Raw genomic sequence first — 18,020 nt, 5'->3', positions numbered from 1 at the left:
GACAGGGGAAATCTGCCTTGTTTGGGGGCAAAATTCACCAGGGCCTTGCTTTGTCCGCCAGTTGCACAGTCAGTGGGATTTATAATTGGGATTAACAGTTGTCCCCTGGTGAGTTTTTCCAAGCTAGTTATCATTAATGTAATCCAATTAGTTCATTGTGTTTGCAGATTTGGCTCTAAATGACTCATTGCAGGTGTATGAAATGTCAACTTCATTATAACCTAAATAGATTAATTTGATATAGTCTATTCCATGTGTTTGTATTAATTTAGTCTTATTTGAATTGTTTATATTGTATATTGTATTGTATCACTTTCCATGTTCCTTGTTACAATGAGGTCAATATCAATGGAAATGGTAATCAGCATAAGCACACCAAGGTTTCTGTTGCCCGGTGTTGTTTGAACAAAAACAGATGTGCTGATAGAAAATACTTACAACCCAAAAATGGCCCCAAAAAAAGTCTGTTAGCTCAAAGAGAAGCTTTTCATACAGCTTGTTAGCTATGATTGAAAAGAGTGCCTGAGTCAGCGGAGGCAATGTTGTCTAAAACATTAAATGTCATGTCACTACTACCTCCCTGTGATCCAAATCAACGTTAAAATCCGGCCTGATAGCTTTAGCAACTTGAAAACCGACGACAGCGTAAGTTCGCAGTAAGTTAATTTTTTTCTGAATTTGCCACTTTAGAGAAGAACACATCCCGTTGTACTGTATGGTCATTTGGGATCGAAAACAGCTTGTCCTTTCAGTATGTGAAACAAATTTTGCTCAGCAGCTAAAAGCAAACCAAGAGCTGTAAACATTATCAGTCAAGATTATGTCAGGTGTCCTCTGCTCTTTCACTTTAGAAAATCTCTGCAATTCCCATCTTAGGTAGACAGCAACATAGATTTGATTAGGATAGAATCAAGCATTAATGTTCTTCATTATGTTATTTCCCAGATCCTTCCCAGATCAAATAAGGCAGCTTGGTCAGCCATCAAAAGCTTCATAACATGAATCTCTAGACTTCATATTCTGGACCCTGTACTCAGGCTTGCTCTACTGATGGGGCATTAAAATCAGTTAAAGTAGTATGAAGGTTACTAATGGATGGACAGATTGATTCCTGTGTGAAGCAAGTGATTTAGGCTTGCTTGTTTTATGATTGACTTGTTTTTTAAGTGACATACGTACGTTTGTATACAGGGTTGGCTCTTGGCATAGGCCAAATAGGTGGTCGCCTAGAGCGCCACATGCTGGAGGGGCGTATGTGACCTGCCTTAGTTTGCAGTAGTTAACAAACTAGCATATGAATGTGAGTTATTGAAAGTTATTGAAACCCAGACCAAGTAGTATTGATGCCCAACAAATCACATTACTTAAAACACTGACCATGTGTCAATGATGGTTGAATCTCCAAAAAGTCATAAAATAGGACATTTAAGTCATAAGACTTTATTTTGAAAATCTCATCAACCCTTGCTGATCGAATGCTAGAGTGGTACCTACAGTAGATCATCCTTAAGATTTTGGTTCTTAAACAAAGCTTCTGTGTTTGCATTAGTAAGTGGAGTAAAGTGATTTATTTAACGTATAGTGTGTAAAAGAAAAGTAGTGAAAATGAAGAGGGTTGGGTTTTTGGGGGGATTTACATGAGGTCAGTAAGAGTGTGACTGAAAAATTCTATAATTAAAATGTAAGAGGACATGGGTGTGGCATGTCTAGAGCCCTTTTGGCCTCTAGTCAGGCGGCAGGTGGCACAGAATGTGGACAAACTCGACATCAAAGTTCCAGTGGCCTGCTGGATTGCCAGTGACACACCCCCTACTGCTCCTCTCCTCCCACTGCAGCACACATCAAACCTCAAAATAAATAAATAAAACAGGCTCGGGCACAGAGAAGAGAAAGAAAAAAGCCACAGAAAAATGCCACTTTGCAATGCATCCACACAAACAGTGAACCCTGCGAATCTAACAGTACACAGCTGCCTGGAATACTTACACAGCCAAAGTCACAGTTTATGTGTCAAATACAGCGCTAGCTTAGCTCACTTTTCTCTGCTTTAAATCTGGAGTAGGACTGTGCTTGCTTTTTCATATCAATAGCATCATCCACTCAGATGGTGTTGGGGCTAATCACATCTTCCCTGCAGTAAGCCCCAAGTCCTAAACCCCATCTCAGTCAATTTTTACACCGGCTCCTCTAATCCACCTCCCTTTTGATCTTTCCTGCTGTTTGTATAAAATCAATAAAATATACAGCAGAAAAATGCCCTCCCCTTCATTCATCTTGGCTGCTTTGAGCCACCGAAACGGGAATGAGCTGCCATCCTTCTGATCTCAGGAGTCACAAAAAGGGTGAATTGTATAAGTGGGTGCTAAGACCAGCCTCCCTGTTATGCTCATGTATGCCCCCCCAATAGCTCCATATGCCAAGTGAGCTGCCAAGGGAGCGGACAGGCAAGCTCAGTGACTGCCAATCTGCAGATGCAGGAGCCGTCCGCTCATGCATATTAAACCCGCACCACCTGCTCGTCGTACATCACACCCTGCATTCTTGGTCCCAGGAATTTTAATCAACTGCGCTGACAGGAAGCCACTCTCCGCTCCACGTAGGTGAATCATTCAGTTGCTCTCCCCACCTTTCACTGTTACTGCCGAAATGGGGATGCATGTTGATGTTGCATTTCTGCAATAACCTGGAATCCCCCTGAGGAAGAAAAGGAGAGTGGCAGGGAAAGAGCAGATACAGCGCCGAGGAAAAGGCAAAAATCCGTGGCTTTAAAATCAGGAGATCTCCCGACAGTGTTCGGTTGTCTTGCTTGTCAAGTTCTCACGCTCTGCATCGCGTCCCTTCTCTCCTGCTGTCCTCTCAGGTGTGAATAATTGCCTGCATCTTGTTGGATTAGCCAAAAAGAGAGAGACAGGGAGGAAAAAAATGGAAAAAACAGCATCAATACTTGTAATCACTGGTAAATCTTTATTGGCTTACTCACTGTGGTGTAAGCTTCCAAACTTTTCCTCCTCTGCTTTTTTCCCCTCGTTTGATAACTATTTCATCTGTTTGCATGTGCAAAAAAGATGCATCTGGAGACGAGTGCTACATAAACCAGTATTTTGAGCAATTTCCAATTCAAATATGTTTGTCTGGCATAAAGTAGGAGCTAGTAAATACCCATGGAGGGAAAATAAAAAAGCTGGTTTTTACAGTGAAGCATTTTAACACAACTGTGTGGTGATCACAGCACCGATAAAGCCAACTCATCTGCATAAAAAAAAAGCAACATTTCTCCTTCAGGTACAACTGTCATGTCAGTGAAGATGTAATGTTAAGTAAAGAAGCCACAATTAGAAGCTCGTCCTCTCAGTCTCTCTGCCAGATTCTGCTGGCAAAGCATAATCCTCTCGAACCCCAATGATTACATTTTTTTATGCAATCTTTTTAAATATAGTCTTGAAATTCAAAAAAAAGGCAGATGGAGTCAGACACTGCCAAAGCAGGACAGAGTGAGGTATCAGCGGCGTGGTAACAGTTAGATGCACATTAACAGGGAAGCCAAATATGCCACGTCTGATAAATGGATTGTTGTGTTGCAGGGAAGAACAAAAGACTATTCATCGGCATAAAAAGCAACATTTTGATCCACACATGCTGCACTCGTGCACACAGTACACACAGATGCACACACCAGATCCTAATCATCTCTCTTAAATGAGTATTTTGTAAAAGAATGAGTCAAACTAATTATGGTAGTGTTATTTAATAGGCAATTTAGTTGATTAAAAATTTATGCTTTTTTTCTCCATAAAAGATAGCAGTTTTAGGGCTATTTCTCTTTCATGAATAATCACAACCAGGTTATTTCAATGCACATTTCCGCAATGATATCATGTGTTCTGTCTAAATGTCTAAATTAATCATGCCTCAAACACACTGCATCTCATTCTTCCCTCCATGAGAAAAAATCTCTTCCCTTCTTTCCTGCATATTTATGTGTGTGTGTTGTGTGTTTTTTCATTAGTTTCTAGGCCTCTTTTCGTTGGCATCCCATTTGTAAACACTGGTGAATTATTAATTACCTAGTCCTTCCTCAAGCAACACCACAGGTATGTATATTTCAACGAATCTCGGGCGAGCTTTAATTTGTGCCTCATTTTGTGCCTCTCCTGTCCTGGAATCCAAATCTAAATTTAATGCCATTGCTGTGGCAACCTCGGCCATTAAATTTACATTTCATAGTTTTAAATGTATACCTCAAGTTGCTGGTAGTGGTTTCTCTCCGTTATCTGCTCAGATAACAGCATTAAAGCAGCTTTGTGTGTTTCCTCAGCTGTTTGTGGCGTCTTCATCATAAATCTTTAGCTAATTGATGTTAAACACGAATGCCTGCAACTGAGACCATCTCCAACTCTAAATGTCAGCAATAAGAATCTATCTGAATAACAGAGGAATAAGAATTTAAACACATCAAAAGCACTTACAAATAATAGGCACCACATACAATAGAGCAAATTGGATGTTGTCATTGCCGAGATCACAAGCAGTCGCATCATTCTGTCCCTCCTGGTGGTCCATTATGATAATTAAACCACAAATTACAATCAATGAATCAGGATAAATTATCTGTCTAGTTCCATATTTCTGCATATGGATTGTGAAGACAAATTAGTGCGGGAGAAATTGCCTCTGATAATATTGCTCTGTGTTTATGCATTCTAATAAACATCATTAGTGATTCAAGTCAGTAAGCGTGGAAGCACAACATTTTGACCTCTATGACCAAGAAGATGCAACAGGGGCATCTACAGGTCGAAAAAGCAGCAGAGTCACACTTCTGATCCAAACTATGGCGTTGTTAGCGCCTCTGAGTCAGAGAACTGTGCCACAGAGGAGGCAAATTATCCTGAAAGCCCTCGAGGCAGCTTGAGAAAGACACAGAACTCTGAATACTGATAATAACCTAATAACCCAACAATTTGAGACATGTTAATTTCAGAGAACTTCAGTCAATCTCAGCCATCCCTCTGCTCCCATGTGCTGTCTGGAGGGTGCTTATGTAATATCTCATCTGTTACTCTAACAGCTATAGGTCTCTGAAACGTATACCTATATAGTATAGGGGTTAAGTAGTGAAGTCATGAAGTCATGATTTTTAATTTCCAGTTTGATTTCAAGAATGCTCAGGGGCGAGAAGAAAACTAAAGTTAGCCACTGGAAACGCAAATTCACAATCGCCTTGAACTATGCAACTAAGGGCTCATGTAGATTCAAACAAGCATCTAAAATATATTACATGAAATCATTACAGTATATGACAACCAAAGCAATGTAATTTACGTTTCTGTACTTTCCTCGTATTAATTTCAATTCCAGCATGGATAAGCTCTGGTATTCTATAAATAAAAACACTGTCATTCCACAAACCAACCCCAGGAACACAGGCAGCTGTTAGCCCATTTCCACCTAGCATTAGCTTTGTCCTTGGTTCAAGTGTGTACTGCTACTAGTAATGAGTGTTGAGCATGGTGTTTTTTTTTTAACTATCTAAAGCAGTTCAGGTCATTGCTAAATGGATTATTTGGGTGAATGTTGAGGGTTGGTAGAAAAATGTTTGCTCCTAAATAGCATAGCAATAGCTAACACTACAGAGCTATACTTTAGCTTAACATTCATAGCTTTAGATAGGGGTATCTTAGCTAGCATTGCATGTTCATGCTAACTGCTAACTATGATATAGTCAGGAATATATTTTGACACTCACTCACTACTCAGTGAACTTTGAAGTTTTCAGAAATGGTGTAATCAGCAAAGCGTTTTTTTTTTAACTAGGTTCTCAATGGTTATGGCTGTTTATTTTCAATGCAATTTTTTTCAAACCTAAATGTAATGCTCTTTTTTGATATCATATGAACTGTTATTATTCAAAGACAAAATTCCAGCGGCTTAAAGGTCTTTTCTCCAGTCTGTTGAGGATTGATGGACAGGATTTCTGTTCTTTTTTCTTTAAGAGCTGAACCTATAATTACATACTCAATCCACTGATGTTTGCACAGTCTATTTTATTGGATTTTCTAGCTCAGGCGATTTGGACATACTGTCGGTCTCTTGGCTGCATAACGCTTGCACTATGTTGCGTGGGTTGTGGAGAGAAATTTCAAGGTCACTTTATGATCTGTTTGGGAGGAGGGGGATGGGTTTTGAAATGCAGGGCCTCACTTGTTGTGTGTGTGTATGGTAAGCATCCAAACTTTAATCAAGATCCAAATGACACCAGGTCAGCAGATAATGTTGATAATTAAAACATTTCATTAAGGGGGCTGAATTGTTCCCCTCAAGGTTCAATGCATGTTTGATGTCTATTGGGGTCTACTTTATTAACCTGCTGCTTTGGGCCTGTCACTGTGAAAACCTTTTTTTTGTCCACCTGGTAATGATGCAATTAGATAAAGACTAGACTCAAAGGTGTGTCAGGGACAAAGAAGCAAAAAAGCCATTTGAAGTCCTGAATTCACCATAAAATGAAATAAGGAATTAAAATGTATAACTTCTTCTTTTGACAAACATTAGGGAACCGATGCATTCATTATATTGACATGAGGGCAATTTTCCTCTGACATCATACTCAGGATGGGGAGCTCAAATGCTGTTCAGGTTTCGGTTCGTGTTACTCTATTTGTACGAGGAGGTAGATTTGTTTTGCAACCAGCAAGATAGTGACATCCATCATGAAACACAAATTAGAAGGTTGCACCAGTTAGGGCATAGAGAGACATTTCAACAAATAAGATCAATAAAAATAAAAAATAGAAAGATAAATAAAGAATCTGTTCAGCCAGGATAAAATACGTTTTGGACATGAATAGATAAGTATGTGTGTGCAACTAGCAGTATAATGTGATACTGCTAGTTTCAGGTTTGGATATCAGATACATGAACAGAACTCATTTTTGTAATTTCAGTACCTCAAATATTTAGCAACTGATAAGACAATAGATAATGACAATCTTGAGGGTGATGTAGCTATGTAACTAGCCAACAATAACTCTCATACATTACCATATGCAATGCATTAACTCTTTACCTATTGTATCCTATATTACTGTCGAACACTATTACTAGCTGGTGATTGTTTGAATGCTAACATTAGCTCTGGTTTCAAGATAGCTAATTTATTGAAAAATATGTTTAAATTTAAATATTGCCAATGTGCCTTCAAATTTGCCCTACCCATTGATTTTCTTATTGGCAAGCTACAGTAGGAATAATTGATCATATCAAAATGTAATTTAAGCTATCTTATTCTAGATTCATTAATTCATAGGACTTTAATCCAAACCTTTCCAAACAGTGTTTTTGCTTCTCTCATTTAGATAGATATCATGTGAACATGGAGAACTGCTTACCCCTTGGCTGGAAAACAAGAAATCAACTCTTTGTGTGAACCATTCTCAAACCATGAATGTGGAGTATATACACATATTTCAGGACTGTAGCCTCAACCACCAGTTGGACTAGAGTGAAGGACAACTAGAGTACCTGAGAAAAATTTCCAATTAAATGCCTATCACTACGCTGCCATGGCAACCAAGGCCATGTGCTCTTTAACCCTGCTTACAGGCAGTGACTGCATCCTTTAACCAATAGTCCTGTGGGTCAAGTACTATTTGTTTGTGTCAAGTCAGGGACATAAACTCTCCAAGGGCCTGTTGTGTTGATGATCATGCAAGACATATACCACAGTGTGTATAAGTGTCTCTGCGTGGGAGCGTGTATATACTGACTGTTTCAACATATTGACTGATGCTGTGTGCAAGTATTGAATATTCAAGGCTAAAGGAAATCTTTATTGTTGTTACTCTCCATGCCTCATAGCACTTTTTGCCTACAGCTTCATATTTGAAGGTCATAGAAAAGGAAATATTGTTATATTTGCTTAAAAAATGCTAATTAGTGGTTTCTGTATTATGTTAAAGAAGTACAACCTCTGTTTGAACTTGTTAGGAACCTGACACAACTGATGTGTATTGTCCTGCATGAGGTAACTAAGAAGTTTGTAACCATTTCTAAATGGATTCATATCGTTTGGTGTCTTTTTAACTATTTTGTTAGCTTAGCCTTTGTTGTCTTTAAAATTAGGAGACAAAATATGCAGTTTAAAATGCTTTGCTTAAGGCTACAGTTTTCCCCTCTTTTGGAGGTGGTAACACCATATGGTTGGCATGACTTTTATTTGGAGGATGTAGCCCTAGTGAAGACATCCATAGGCTGGTGGAATGTTTTCAATGAAGGCCTTTTTTTTATTGTTGCTGTGGCCAACTTGGGTTTTTTGTAATCAGACGTGGCCATTTGTAACAAAGAGGCTAATGCATTGATACCCTCTCTGTCCTGGTTGAGAGATCTTCTTGATAGGGACTTGTCTATCAAAATTGACCATGCCCTAAAGTATGCCCTTCTTTACGAACTCTAAACTGGAATATAAACTGGACCACCAAAACTTTACATTGAGGAAAAAGGAAAAAAGGCTTAAAATTATCAATTGAGACCAGAAACTGGTAATAAACTGAGAAGGAATAACCTATAAGTTTCACGCCTGGTTTTTACATACTGCTTTCTTTTTGCCACCAGTGTGGTTAGAAACCAACAGGTTAAGTCCACTTATTATATATATCTATATATATATATATATATATGTATATATGTATAGTCAATGTGGAGGAGCATGGTGCTATGGATACCAACTATTAATTGCCCTATTTTGAATAAGGATTCCAGTTATTTACAGTCTCTCCAGTCTTCCTGCAGCTGTTAAAATGCTGCTTCAGAGAGGGAAAAGCCAAGTTCAAGTCATCCAAACCATTGTGAGCGATAGCATGGCCAGAGCAAATGTGTTGTCCATACCAGCTGAGCTGTATATTTGTCTGCATATGGTTCTGTCCAAAAGGCAGCAGTGCATGATGGGTAAGCAATCAGCAGTCTCTCTTAGGACTTTCCCTTTACGTAGTAAGGCCTTCTTTGATGTGTGCTGCAGTAAACACAGGCAGTTCTCTCTCCACCACCGTCTCTGGGGGTATAAGGCTCAGCACAAGAACACTAATGAGCACATTAGAAGGAAGCCATAGCAGGAAAATGCTACAGTTGTAAATGGAATTGTCTCTTGTGTTGTCTGTGCCAAGAATGCTCTGTCTACAGTACGTTGTGTGTGTATGCATCCAGCAGCATGTGCATACAGAGTGTGTGCCGAGGACGTGAAGGTCTCCATAGGACACTTACATGGAACCCGTTTCACTCCAACTTCATGAAAGAGTAATGGAACATTTTAAAACTGGGTTTCAAGGGAGTCGAGGCTGCAAAAAGTGTTATATAACCACAGCTTTCAGCCGCACTGTAATTAATTGTTGAAAGCAATCAAGCATCAGAGCTAAAAAAAAAAAAAAAGAAAACAGAAAAAATTGAACTTAGACAAATGCAATTGACAATAACAGTACAAACCACTACAAATGGAGCATATATTCCATTTAATATAATCACAGGCCATAAAGAAGTCGTGCATAATAATTCCGTTCTGCTTGAAAAACATAGCCAGAGTCCCATCTACGTCAACATGTGTGTGTTAGTTAAAAATGCTTGCTTTATGGATCTGTGACTTGTCAAATTGACATGAATATGTTTTAAGTAGGATTTTTTAGAACCAAATTTTTCTAGGTTTTTGGCCGAGGGCAGACATTTAACAGCGACTTCGTTGACCACGCTCCATCGTGCAGTATAATGACTATGAGACACTGGCCCACTTTAAGTGCATTTTGATTGGCTGTGTCTATAAGCACTCATAGAGAATAATGTGTGGCGCTTTGACTTCCTGCTTATGAAGGGGGAAAAAAACAACAATGCGTCTTAGTCTCATGAGTCTTTTTCAGTGATGATTACCGGTTCTAGCAATGTTAGCATGCTCTGAACTGTGAGCTATATGTAATTCAACTCATGGGATTTTGCTTTCTTGTGGAGTATTGTAATGTCTTTATAGTACTATTGGTATGAAATGATGTTTACCTCAGAGATAAAGACACTATGCATTTTAAAATAAAACAAATCCAATACTTATTAGTTTTAGCTGCTGGACTTTTTGAAGCTATTTACTGAAACTATTTGGTACTTGTAACTGAGGAGACGTACTTGCCTCAGTAGTCCTCTCAGATTTCCCTGATCTCTCAAGCATCATCTGGATCTGGATCTAACCCTAACTCCAGTCAGTAGATTCCTTGAAAGTTTCCAAAGGAATCTGCAATCTGGATTGTGCAAGGGGAGAGGGGGAGATGTGAAAGTGATTCCAAAAAGTCTATAATGAATCCCGCTCCCACTTAAGCTGCCATTATAAGCACATTTTCCTCCATGTTTGTTTTAGCTACATGGCAGTTCAGAGAGTTTTCATTGTGATTTTTTTTAAATACAAAGATTCATTTGAAGTCCTAATAATTAACCTAATGTTAACATGTTTGCTTTGTTTATTATAATTAGTCATGACTTTGCATCTTAAAGTGGCGACACATCATTAATTAGCTATTATTATTAAAGATGAAGCTAATTATTTTAAAGCTTTGATATGCTTTCAGTAGTTTTGAATAGAAAAGGTTCAGCGTTTAATTAGTTTGACTGCATGGTTCCATTGGGTTTATCTGGACTTGTCATGGTCAGTGTCTTATTAGTCAGGAAATGACAACACAGAAAATAATGCATCTATACGAACAAACCCACATTATCACTATTCAGCTCCAGTGCGTTCAGGAAACGGACTAATTGCTTTATTAACTCACTCTACTTAAGACAGGGCTATTTTCAAAGAACAGTTTCTATAAGATCCTGTTTGACAGGTGCTGGTTCATTTCTTGTCTGTCATAGTGATGAAAAAGGAAACCATAAGAAATGGACAGCCTGTATTGCTCAAGGCCTAACATAATTGAAGATGGCTTGTTTTTGGATGCAGCAAATAGGGCTGAAAGAGTTGAGGTAATCCTTTAAGAGTAAGGAGTTCATTTTTAGCAAATTTCTGAGTGGTAATCAGAACAGGCCGTTTGTAGAACTAGAGCATAGCCTGTATGTTGTTGTAGGATGACAGGTGAGAGACTTAGCACTTTCTTTTTATCAGTTTAAAGAAAATGGACAGCAAGATGATATGAATGCATTTTATGTCCAAGATTTTAACTGATTCATGGGATACTGGTATGGGTGCAATTTAAAAGCTACTAAAAATGTTGAACTAACAGCTTTAAAAATAAAATAAAATAAAAAAACCTCTGTACATATAAAGTATGCTGTAAAATGTTTTATTTTAGACTCTAATGTCATCCTGCTCACCGAGTATAAAACTGACATATTAACGTAATGAAAAATCCATGTGCCAATGTACAAAAAGCCTGCTCTAATGGGCCATAGAGTACAGTCGTAATAACGCAGATACATGCCTCAGTGCTGCCTCAAATGCAGTATCTGGAACCAGCAATTAAGCTAGTCAATGCCTTGATTCAATAATCTTAAATAATAATTTATTAGTCCCCAAAAATACGACTTATTTCTTCTTTCAGAAAGCACAGCCGCAGCAAAATGAAATATGGTCACTGTCAATAACAACTACTGTTGACTGATTTCAGGTACAACCAGAGTGACTGCTGGCAGAGAGTGTAACATAAGTCAAAGCTAGCAAAATGTGAATTATCAGTGTTTTAGCATTACACTTTTCAAATCTGTTCCTAAATTCAAAGTTAAGACCTTTTAAACAGTTAAAAACACATAGTGACATGCTGTGGTTAGCCAAGCAGTCGTTAGCTTAACAGACTTTAGCCAAGCTATTGTTTACTGGGCTGTTGTTAGCCTAGCTGTCCTTAGCAAGGCTACTGCTAAATTTATCTCATCTTGTATCTAAGCGCTCATGTTGTTTTAAGTTAGGATTCCTTCAGTATAGGCCTACTGTGCTGTGGATACAACAGAGGAATCATCACATCCATACAGGTTTAGTATACAGCTATGTTTTAGTACTCATTAGGGGGACCCTGTATCGGCCAAAATGTAGTCCTTGTATAAGAAACTACAACGGGAAATGGCAGCGGAACACAACTATTTTTGAGTTTTGTGAGAGCTGTGTCCCTTGTGCTTAAATATACGCAGGAGTTATGCATTATCTTCCACTCCCAAAGTGCTGTGTCACTGGTACCATTCTGACCTTGTGTAGTTCACACCCTATCCCTCTGCGCTGTCAACAACGTATGACAAATGAAATGCTGCCGCTCTCGAACCACTTTAAATCCAGAGGAGTGTATAAAAAATTATTCGGGGAAAACCTTCTTTCTTTGAAATAAGATAAGTGACAAGTGGAAATATAAAGTTTTAGCAGAGATAAGATGACTTGCGATGCAGTTACTAAAAGGGTGCTTGGTATCTGTATGACCTTGGCTTTTCTAATGTAAATTTATCAATGGTGGGGCTTACAGCACAAAATCAATTTACTTCTTTGTCAGAAAAGCTTTGCTGCATGTGCTTAAACCTTAACTGCTGACCTAACATAGCTTGTATTGTCTTTGTACTTCAAGCGGGACATTCTTCACATGTGGTCACTTCCTTGTATTTGAATAAGAAGGGGCTTTAACTATGATTACAATCATTACCAGGGACATGTGTAACAAAGCAGTACGTTGTGTTCTATTTTCTATTATTGAAGTCGCAGCTTGGAATAGATAACCTCTTGAACAATTCACTGAGGGAATATGTGCAGTTAATAGTACAAGATACAAGTAATCCAGTGTGTTTTAAAGCAAAGACAGCGAAAGAGTCAGCATGGGTTTGGGACCTACTTTAATGTACAAAATTCAAAAGTGAACTCATAATAATTTCAACCAGAAATCAAAAAAGAAGACGCGCAACAGAATCCAGAGCTTTTAAAAAACATGAAAGGGAGCCCAAATCATTTTGAAGATAACATTTTGGCAACAAGTGTTAGTGATATTTTCCACATTCGTAATCTGGCAGAGTACAGTCTTTGTTGCAGGGGCGTGTCCAACGGGTTCCCTGGGATGGCCTCCTGAAATCTTATCGCCAATCTCCTAAACTATCATTGTCGATCTTCCAAGACAGAGAGCAAGACTTGTGTTTCAATCAACTTATCGTTGGAAAAGACTGTCAGTGGCTTTTGTGTTATTTCAAAGTATCAAATCTATAGTAGAAGATTTTTTTCAGTTCTTTGGTGAATTATGGAGAAATATCTACTTTTCTAGTCCTTAAAGAATCAAGATTGAAAAAGAAGCACTAAAGATTAAGAAGTAACCATTCTATTTTGCTGTATTGTTAAACTAAAACTTGGGAATATTGGTATATACACTCACAGTGTGTACAAATAAAAAATGGGCTCTTGATACCAAATTCATATTAATAAGGTATTTTAAAAGGAGCCCTAATGGGGATTCAGTCACTATTGCAGCCAGCCTCAAGTGGACATTTAACTATAGTTCTTTGCACCTCTGCATTGGCTTCCATATTTTAACACCTGAGGTTGCCACTTGGTATGCACACACTACTTCATGCCCATCCACCCCCTTCCTGTATAAGTCAGAGCCCCAGTCTTAGCCATCCCACACTAATCAGAAAAGTCTGGATATGCCCCTTCTTGGTTGGCCTCTAGAGCACCACGTATCTCTTTTTGTGTTTCCTCTGATCTCTCATCATCTCTCAGGCCTTACATCAAGAGCCTTGGATTTATCGATCAATGGTCATAAACAAAACATAGATTGAACTGGACACTGGGGCACAACAAATGGATTACCAGGTTGTTTTTTTTTGGTCACTTGAGCCTCGAGCTCAAGCTGGGAAAGGACATTGGACAACAGAAGTGGAGGCACACAAAGCAGATGGCAACAAAGATGTGTCAGACGCCCTGCGAAAGGATGATAGAAATAGACTCGGAGTGACAATTAGAAGAATATGGTGTGTGAACGTGCATGTGTGTGCATAATATAAATGGATGAACGCAGACTCAGATGTGTAATCCAATTGTATTGGCAAGGTATTGCGTGTTATACCAGTCAATCCAATTATGAAAGCTTGACGACATGGTGGAGTGAAAGAGCTTCTGAGACAATTACTGTGTGTGTATATGTTTGCTTACACTCTGATGTTCTAATGATTTTGATGGCATATCTGCATACACTAGCGTGTGGTTGGTTGCACATGTGAGCACACAATATTTTCACGTCACTGTGACCACACACCTGACAGCTGTGCATATTTCACAGGGTGGGGAACCCTGCATTGCAGTGCTGGTGCATGGTGGCCATGCTCTTTATGTGAGAGCAGCGTAGGGTCAGACTAGAAGAGGAGAGTTAATGCACCATTTTTGCGCCCATTTTTTTCCACAGTTCAGCTTCTCGGTAGTTTGACATATTATAATCCTTACCTCTGGAAGTTATTTTTCTGTTTACAAAAGAAGGACCAGGAAGTCACTATGTTATTGAATCTGACCTGCTTCATTTGAAACAAAAAAAAATACAGGAAGCCTGTAGAAATGTTAAGATGTTTAAATGCCATTTTCTCTCTGATATAGATTCTGACACCAATTGGCCAATTCCAAGTAAAGCTACCATTCTAGTGTGATTAAAAACTATTGCATGCTGTCTGGTACTACATAATCCATTTTTAGACAGTAATGGAGGCCCTCCATCTGTATAACTTTTAAGTGTATTTGTTTAAAAGATGCAACAGTTAGTACACATAAGCCAAAAACAGTGCAATACCAATAACAATGGTAATATTAAAGCATGTCAATGCAGTCAGTAAAATCTGTGTTACCTCCATTTCTATTTTAATTCAGTTTGATGTCAGGAACTGTCAACCCATAAATCCATAGTTTAGACAAAGTCAGAAATGAAGGTTAGTTTTTCTTTGCACTACTCTTACTTTAGGCCAAAGAGTTTCAGAAATCAACATGGAAAAATCCTTCTTCTCCTATTTGTAGAAAGTGGTCATCTAAAAACAAAGACATTTAAATATACTTGAAAACCATGAAAGCGTCTATGTGCAACAGCAAATTAAAGAAATTAATGAAATAAGAAATGTTCCTGTGTGTATAAGCTGAATTTGCTTAAAGGATGGCTGGAAGAGTGAGAGGAATTACTTTTATATTCATACTTGCTGTTCAATTGTGACTAAATCTGTGTTTCTGTCTTTTTCTCTGTCTCCAGCTGTGGCCCCCACGCTTCCTAGTCTACATTCAGAGGTCTTTAAGCCGTGTGTAGACGACAAGGACCTGGCGTTTTGTCTAAATGAGGGAGAGTGCTCTATCATTGAAACTGTGGCTGGGGTTCACAGACATTGCAGGTGAGTGCACTGATCCTTATTTGTGTGTGTGTGTGTGTGTGTGGGTGTGGGTGTGGGTGTGGGTGTGTGTGTGTGTGTGTGTGTGTGTGTGTGTGTGTGTGTGTGTGTGTGTGTGTGTGTGTGTGTGTGTGTGTGTGTGTCTGTGAGTGAGTAAGGCGTTTGGTTTCTCTTTCAGCATTGACGTTTCCTCGCTTTGCCCTTCTCTTCAATCCCTGACCTTGGGGTCATTTTCATTCAAGTTGTTTCTTTTTCCTCTCAAGGCTGACAGACTGCCTCTTTAGGGTGATGAAACACAGGAAAATGGTTTTGCAAATGCACCTTGAATGCACCGAAATCTATAATAACCGACACCACTAACCGAGGAATCAGAGATGCTTTTTTCACATTGGATGCAGCTTATTCTCTTTTTCACACAAAAGCAAAGGAAAGCAAACTAACAAGAACATAGAGAGCAAATTGTGATCTAACTAAGACTTTAATGTAGCCTGACAAACATTTATTAAAAATGAAATGTAATGAAACGGCATTCCTTTATGTGTAAACCTTGGCATTAATGTTGTGTGATATGACCTCTTTGGAATCTCACTTTGGGCTCATTCTAATGCTACATGTAAAGAAGGGCTTTCATAAGGTTCTTCTGTTATCTAACTTAAAAGAAGCTGATATTTTATAACACTTTCCTTTTTCCATTTCTTTATTTTCTCTTTGTTTCACCCAAATAGTCGCTCAAGGCCTGATTGCCAAACAAAAGAGATAGATGGGACCACTTTAAGTTTACTCTTATCTGACTGACACAGCAAATAGTGTGGAGGGCTAAACTAAAATGTTGTCAATATCCAAGATAAAACGTATTGAAGCAACCAATCCAATCCCTTTTGACGCATTAGACAAACCTATTTGCTTGCTTTTGCAAGCCTTTATCTGTCATGCCAGCTTGTTAGGTTACTTTATTGTTGTGATAAAGGGAAGGCACACTTTTATAAAACTTAAATCAGAAAGTGATTTGCAGTGGGAGTCAAAAAGTCAAAGAGTTATATATATGGATATTAAATGGTATAAAATATGCTTTTTAGTCGCAACTTTGCCTTCTGGTATGCTAACTATTTTATATACAGTATATACCTGATTTTTGCAAGTAAGCCAATTCAAAGTACTGATCAGATACCATAGTATCTGATCTGCAGCGCTAGTGTCTAAAAACTGACAGATTTACATTACTAACCCTGTATTGATGTGATATGATTGATTTCTAACCTAAAAACAAGCAGAGCAACTGTGACAACTTCAGCTAGCTACCAGACTATAGCAGCCTTCTGACTTCCTCTGTGGTGAAAATCGTAATTTAATGTGAACTACTTCAGTTAATGTTGAACATTGAACAGTGGGGAATCCAAACCTAAAATTAATAAAAAAAATAACCAAGATACAAGCTAAGCTAGTTTTAGCCACAGCCCCTCCGTACTGTATGTGCTGTGTCATTGGAGTGACACTAATTTAGTTAGTGTAGCTCTGACTAGAGTTATCTTTTCTCTAGCACCGCTCTGTTGTTCATTTATTATCATATGATATAATACCTGAAATTAATTCTTCTTCACTGCTCTAAAAAAGTCGTTTTCTGTAAAAGCCATAATATCTCCATGGCTGCAGCTCTGGCTAGGTTGCTGTGCTTGCTGCTATTTAAAAAGATGACTTTTTGTCTTATTGTTTGTATGGTATCTTATTGTTTCAGATACAGTCATACTTGCTGATGCCTTATTGGGCACTTTAGGCTGTATCAGAAGCATTTTCTAGACGAGAATTGGTACCAACCATTGTTTGAAGTGTACTAAAATAAAAAAAAACACACACGCACGCACGCACACACACACACACACACACACACACACACACACACACACACACACATACACGAAACAGTATGCTTTAAAAGCAGGCGTATTAATAATATGAATGTAATCATATGCATTGCATATTTATGAACATATACATGCAAATATAGAGAAAAGTGTGGGTCCATGGTATAGGCCTTTGAGTTCTTTGTATGTTCCTGCATGTCCCCCTTTTGAAGCCTGTTGTATCTCCTCTTCTTTCTGCAATAACATTTGTATCCCTTTAAAAATACATCACTTTAAAAATACATGATAAGACATTTTCTCGGAGGGAAGAGTTGTGCTGAATGGTGCTGAATTGAAAAACAGCTCATTAGTATACCTACCTGGAATTAAAGGGCCCAAATCTTCATCCAAGAGAAAAAAGTGGTGAATTATAAATGAGTGCATGAGCATAAGCAAAGCCTCTTAGAAAAGTCAATGTTGGGCAAAAATAGTTGAAAAACAGTCGGGAAATAGTGCACGTAGGCCTTAATGTCTTTTTTCAGTCATAAAGACGGTCATATGTTAACAGTATAGCAAACAGTTACCTTAACAACTTGTAGTCCAAAATAATGTCATTATTCAAGTATTGTTTGTTTCATAATTCAGAAAACATACAACTTTAGAAGTAACCAGGGAAAATCAGATTGTTGTAAATGGCAGGAAGCAACACTCTGATGATATTTTTTTTTTAAAACAAGTGTGTTTATTGAGATTTTCTGAAGATAATTTTATATAATTTTTATATAATTTTCCTGATTGGACACTCAAGGTAATACATAGGACTCTTGGTGTAGTTGACATGTCATT

General features: G+C 38.2%; 1 protein-coding gene across 1 annotated transcript in view; it reads left to right on the top strand.

The window, feature by feature from the left end:
- nrg3b (neuregulin 3b) overlaps window positions 1-18,020 on the top strand; it is a 219,955-nt gene that overhangs the window by 97,041 nt on the left and 104,894 nt on the right. The window contains exon 2 of the mRNA XM_061028695.1: window positions 15,204-15,339. Within this exon, the coding sequence (XP_060884678.1) occupies window positions 15,204-15,339 (136 nt within the window). The remainder of the gene's footprint in view (window positions 1-15,203; window positions 15,340-18,020) is intronic.

This window comes from Labrus mixtus, chromosome 21, assembly GCF_963584025.1.
Source record: "Labrus mixtus chromosome 21, fLabMix1.1, whole genome shotgun sequence".
NCBI lineage: Eukaryota > Metazoa > Chordata > Actinopteri > Labriformes > Labridae > Labrus > Labrus mixtus.
Note: the sequence above shows the minus strand (reverse complement) of the source record. Positions and strands in the feature narration are given on the sequence as shown.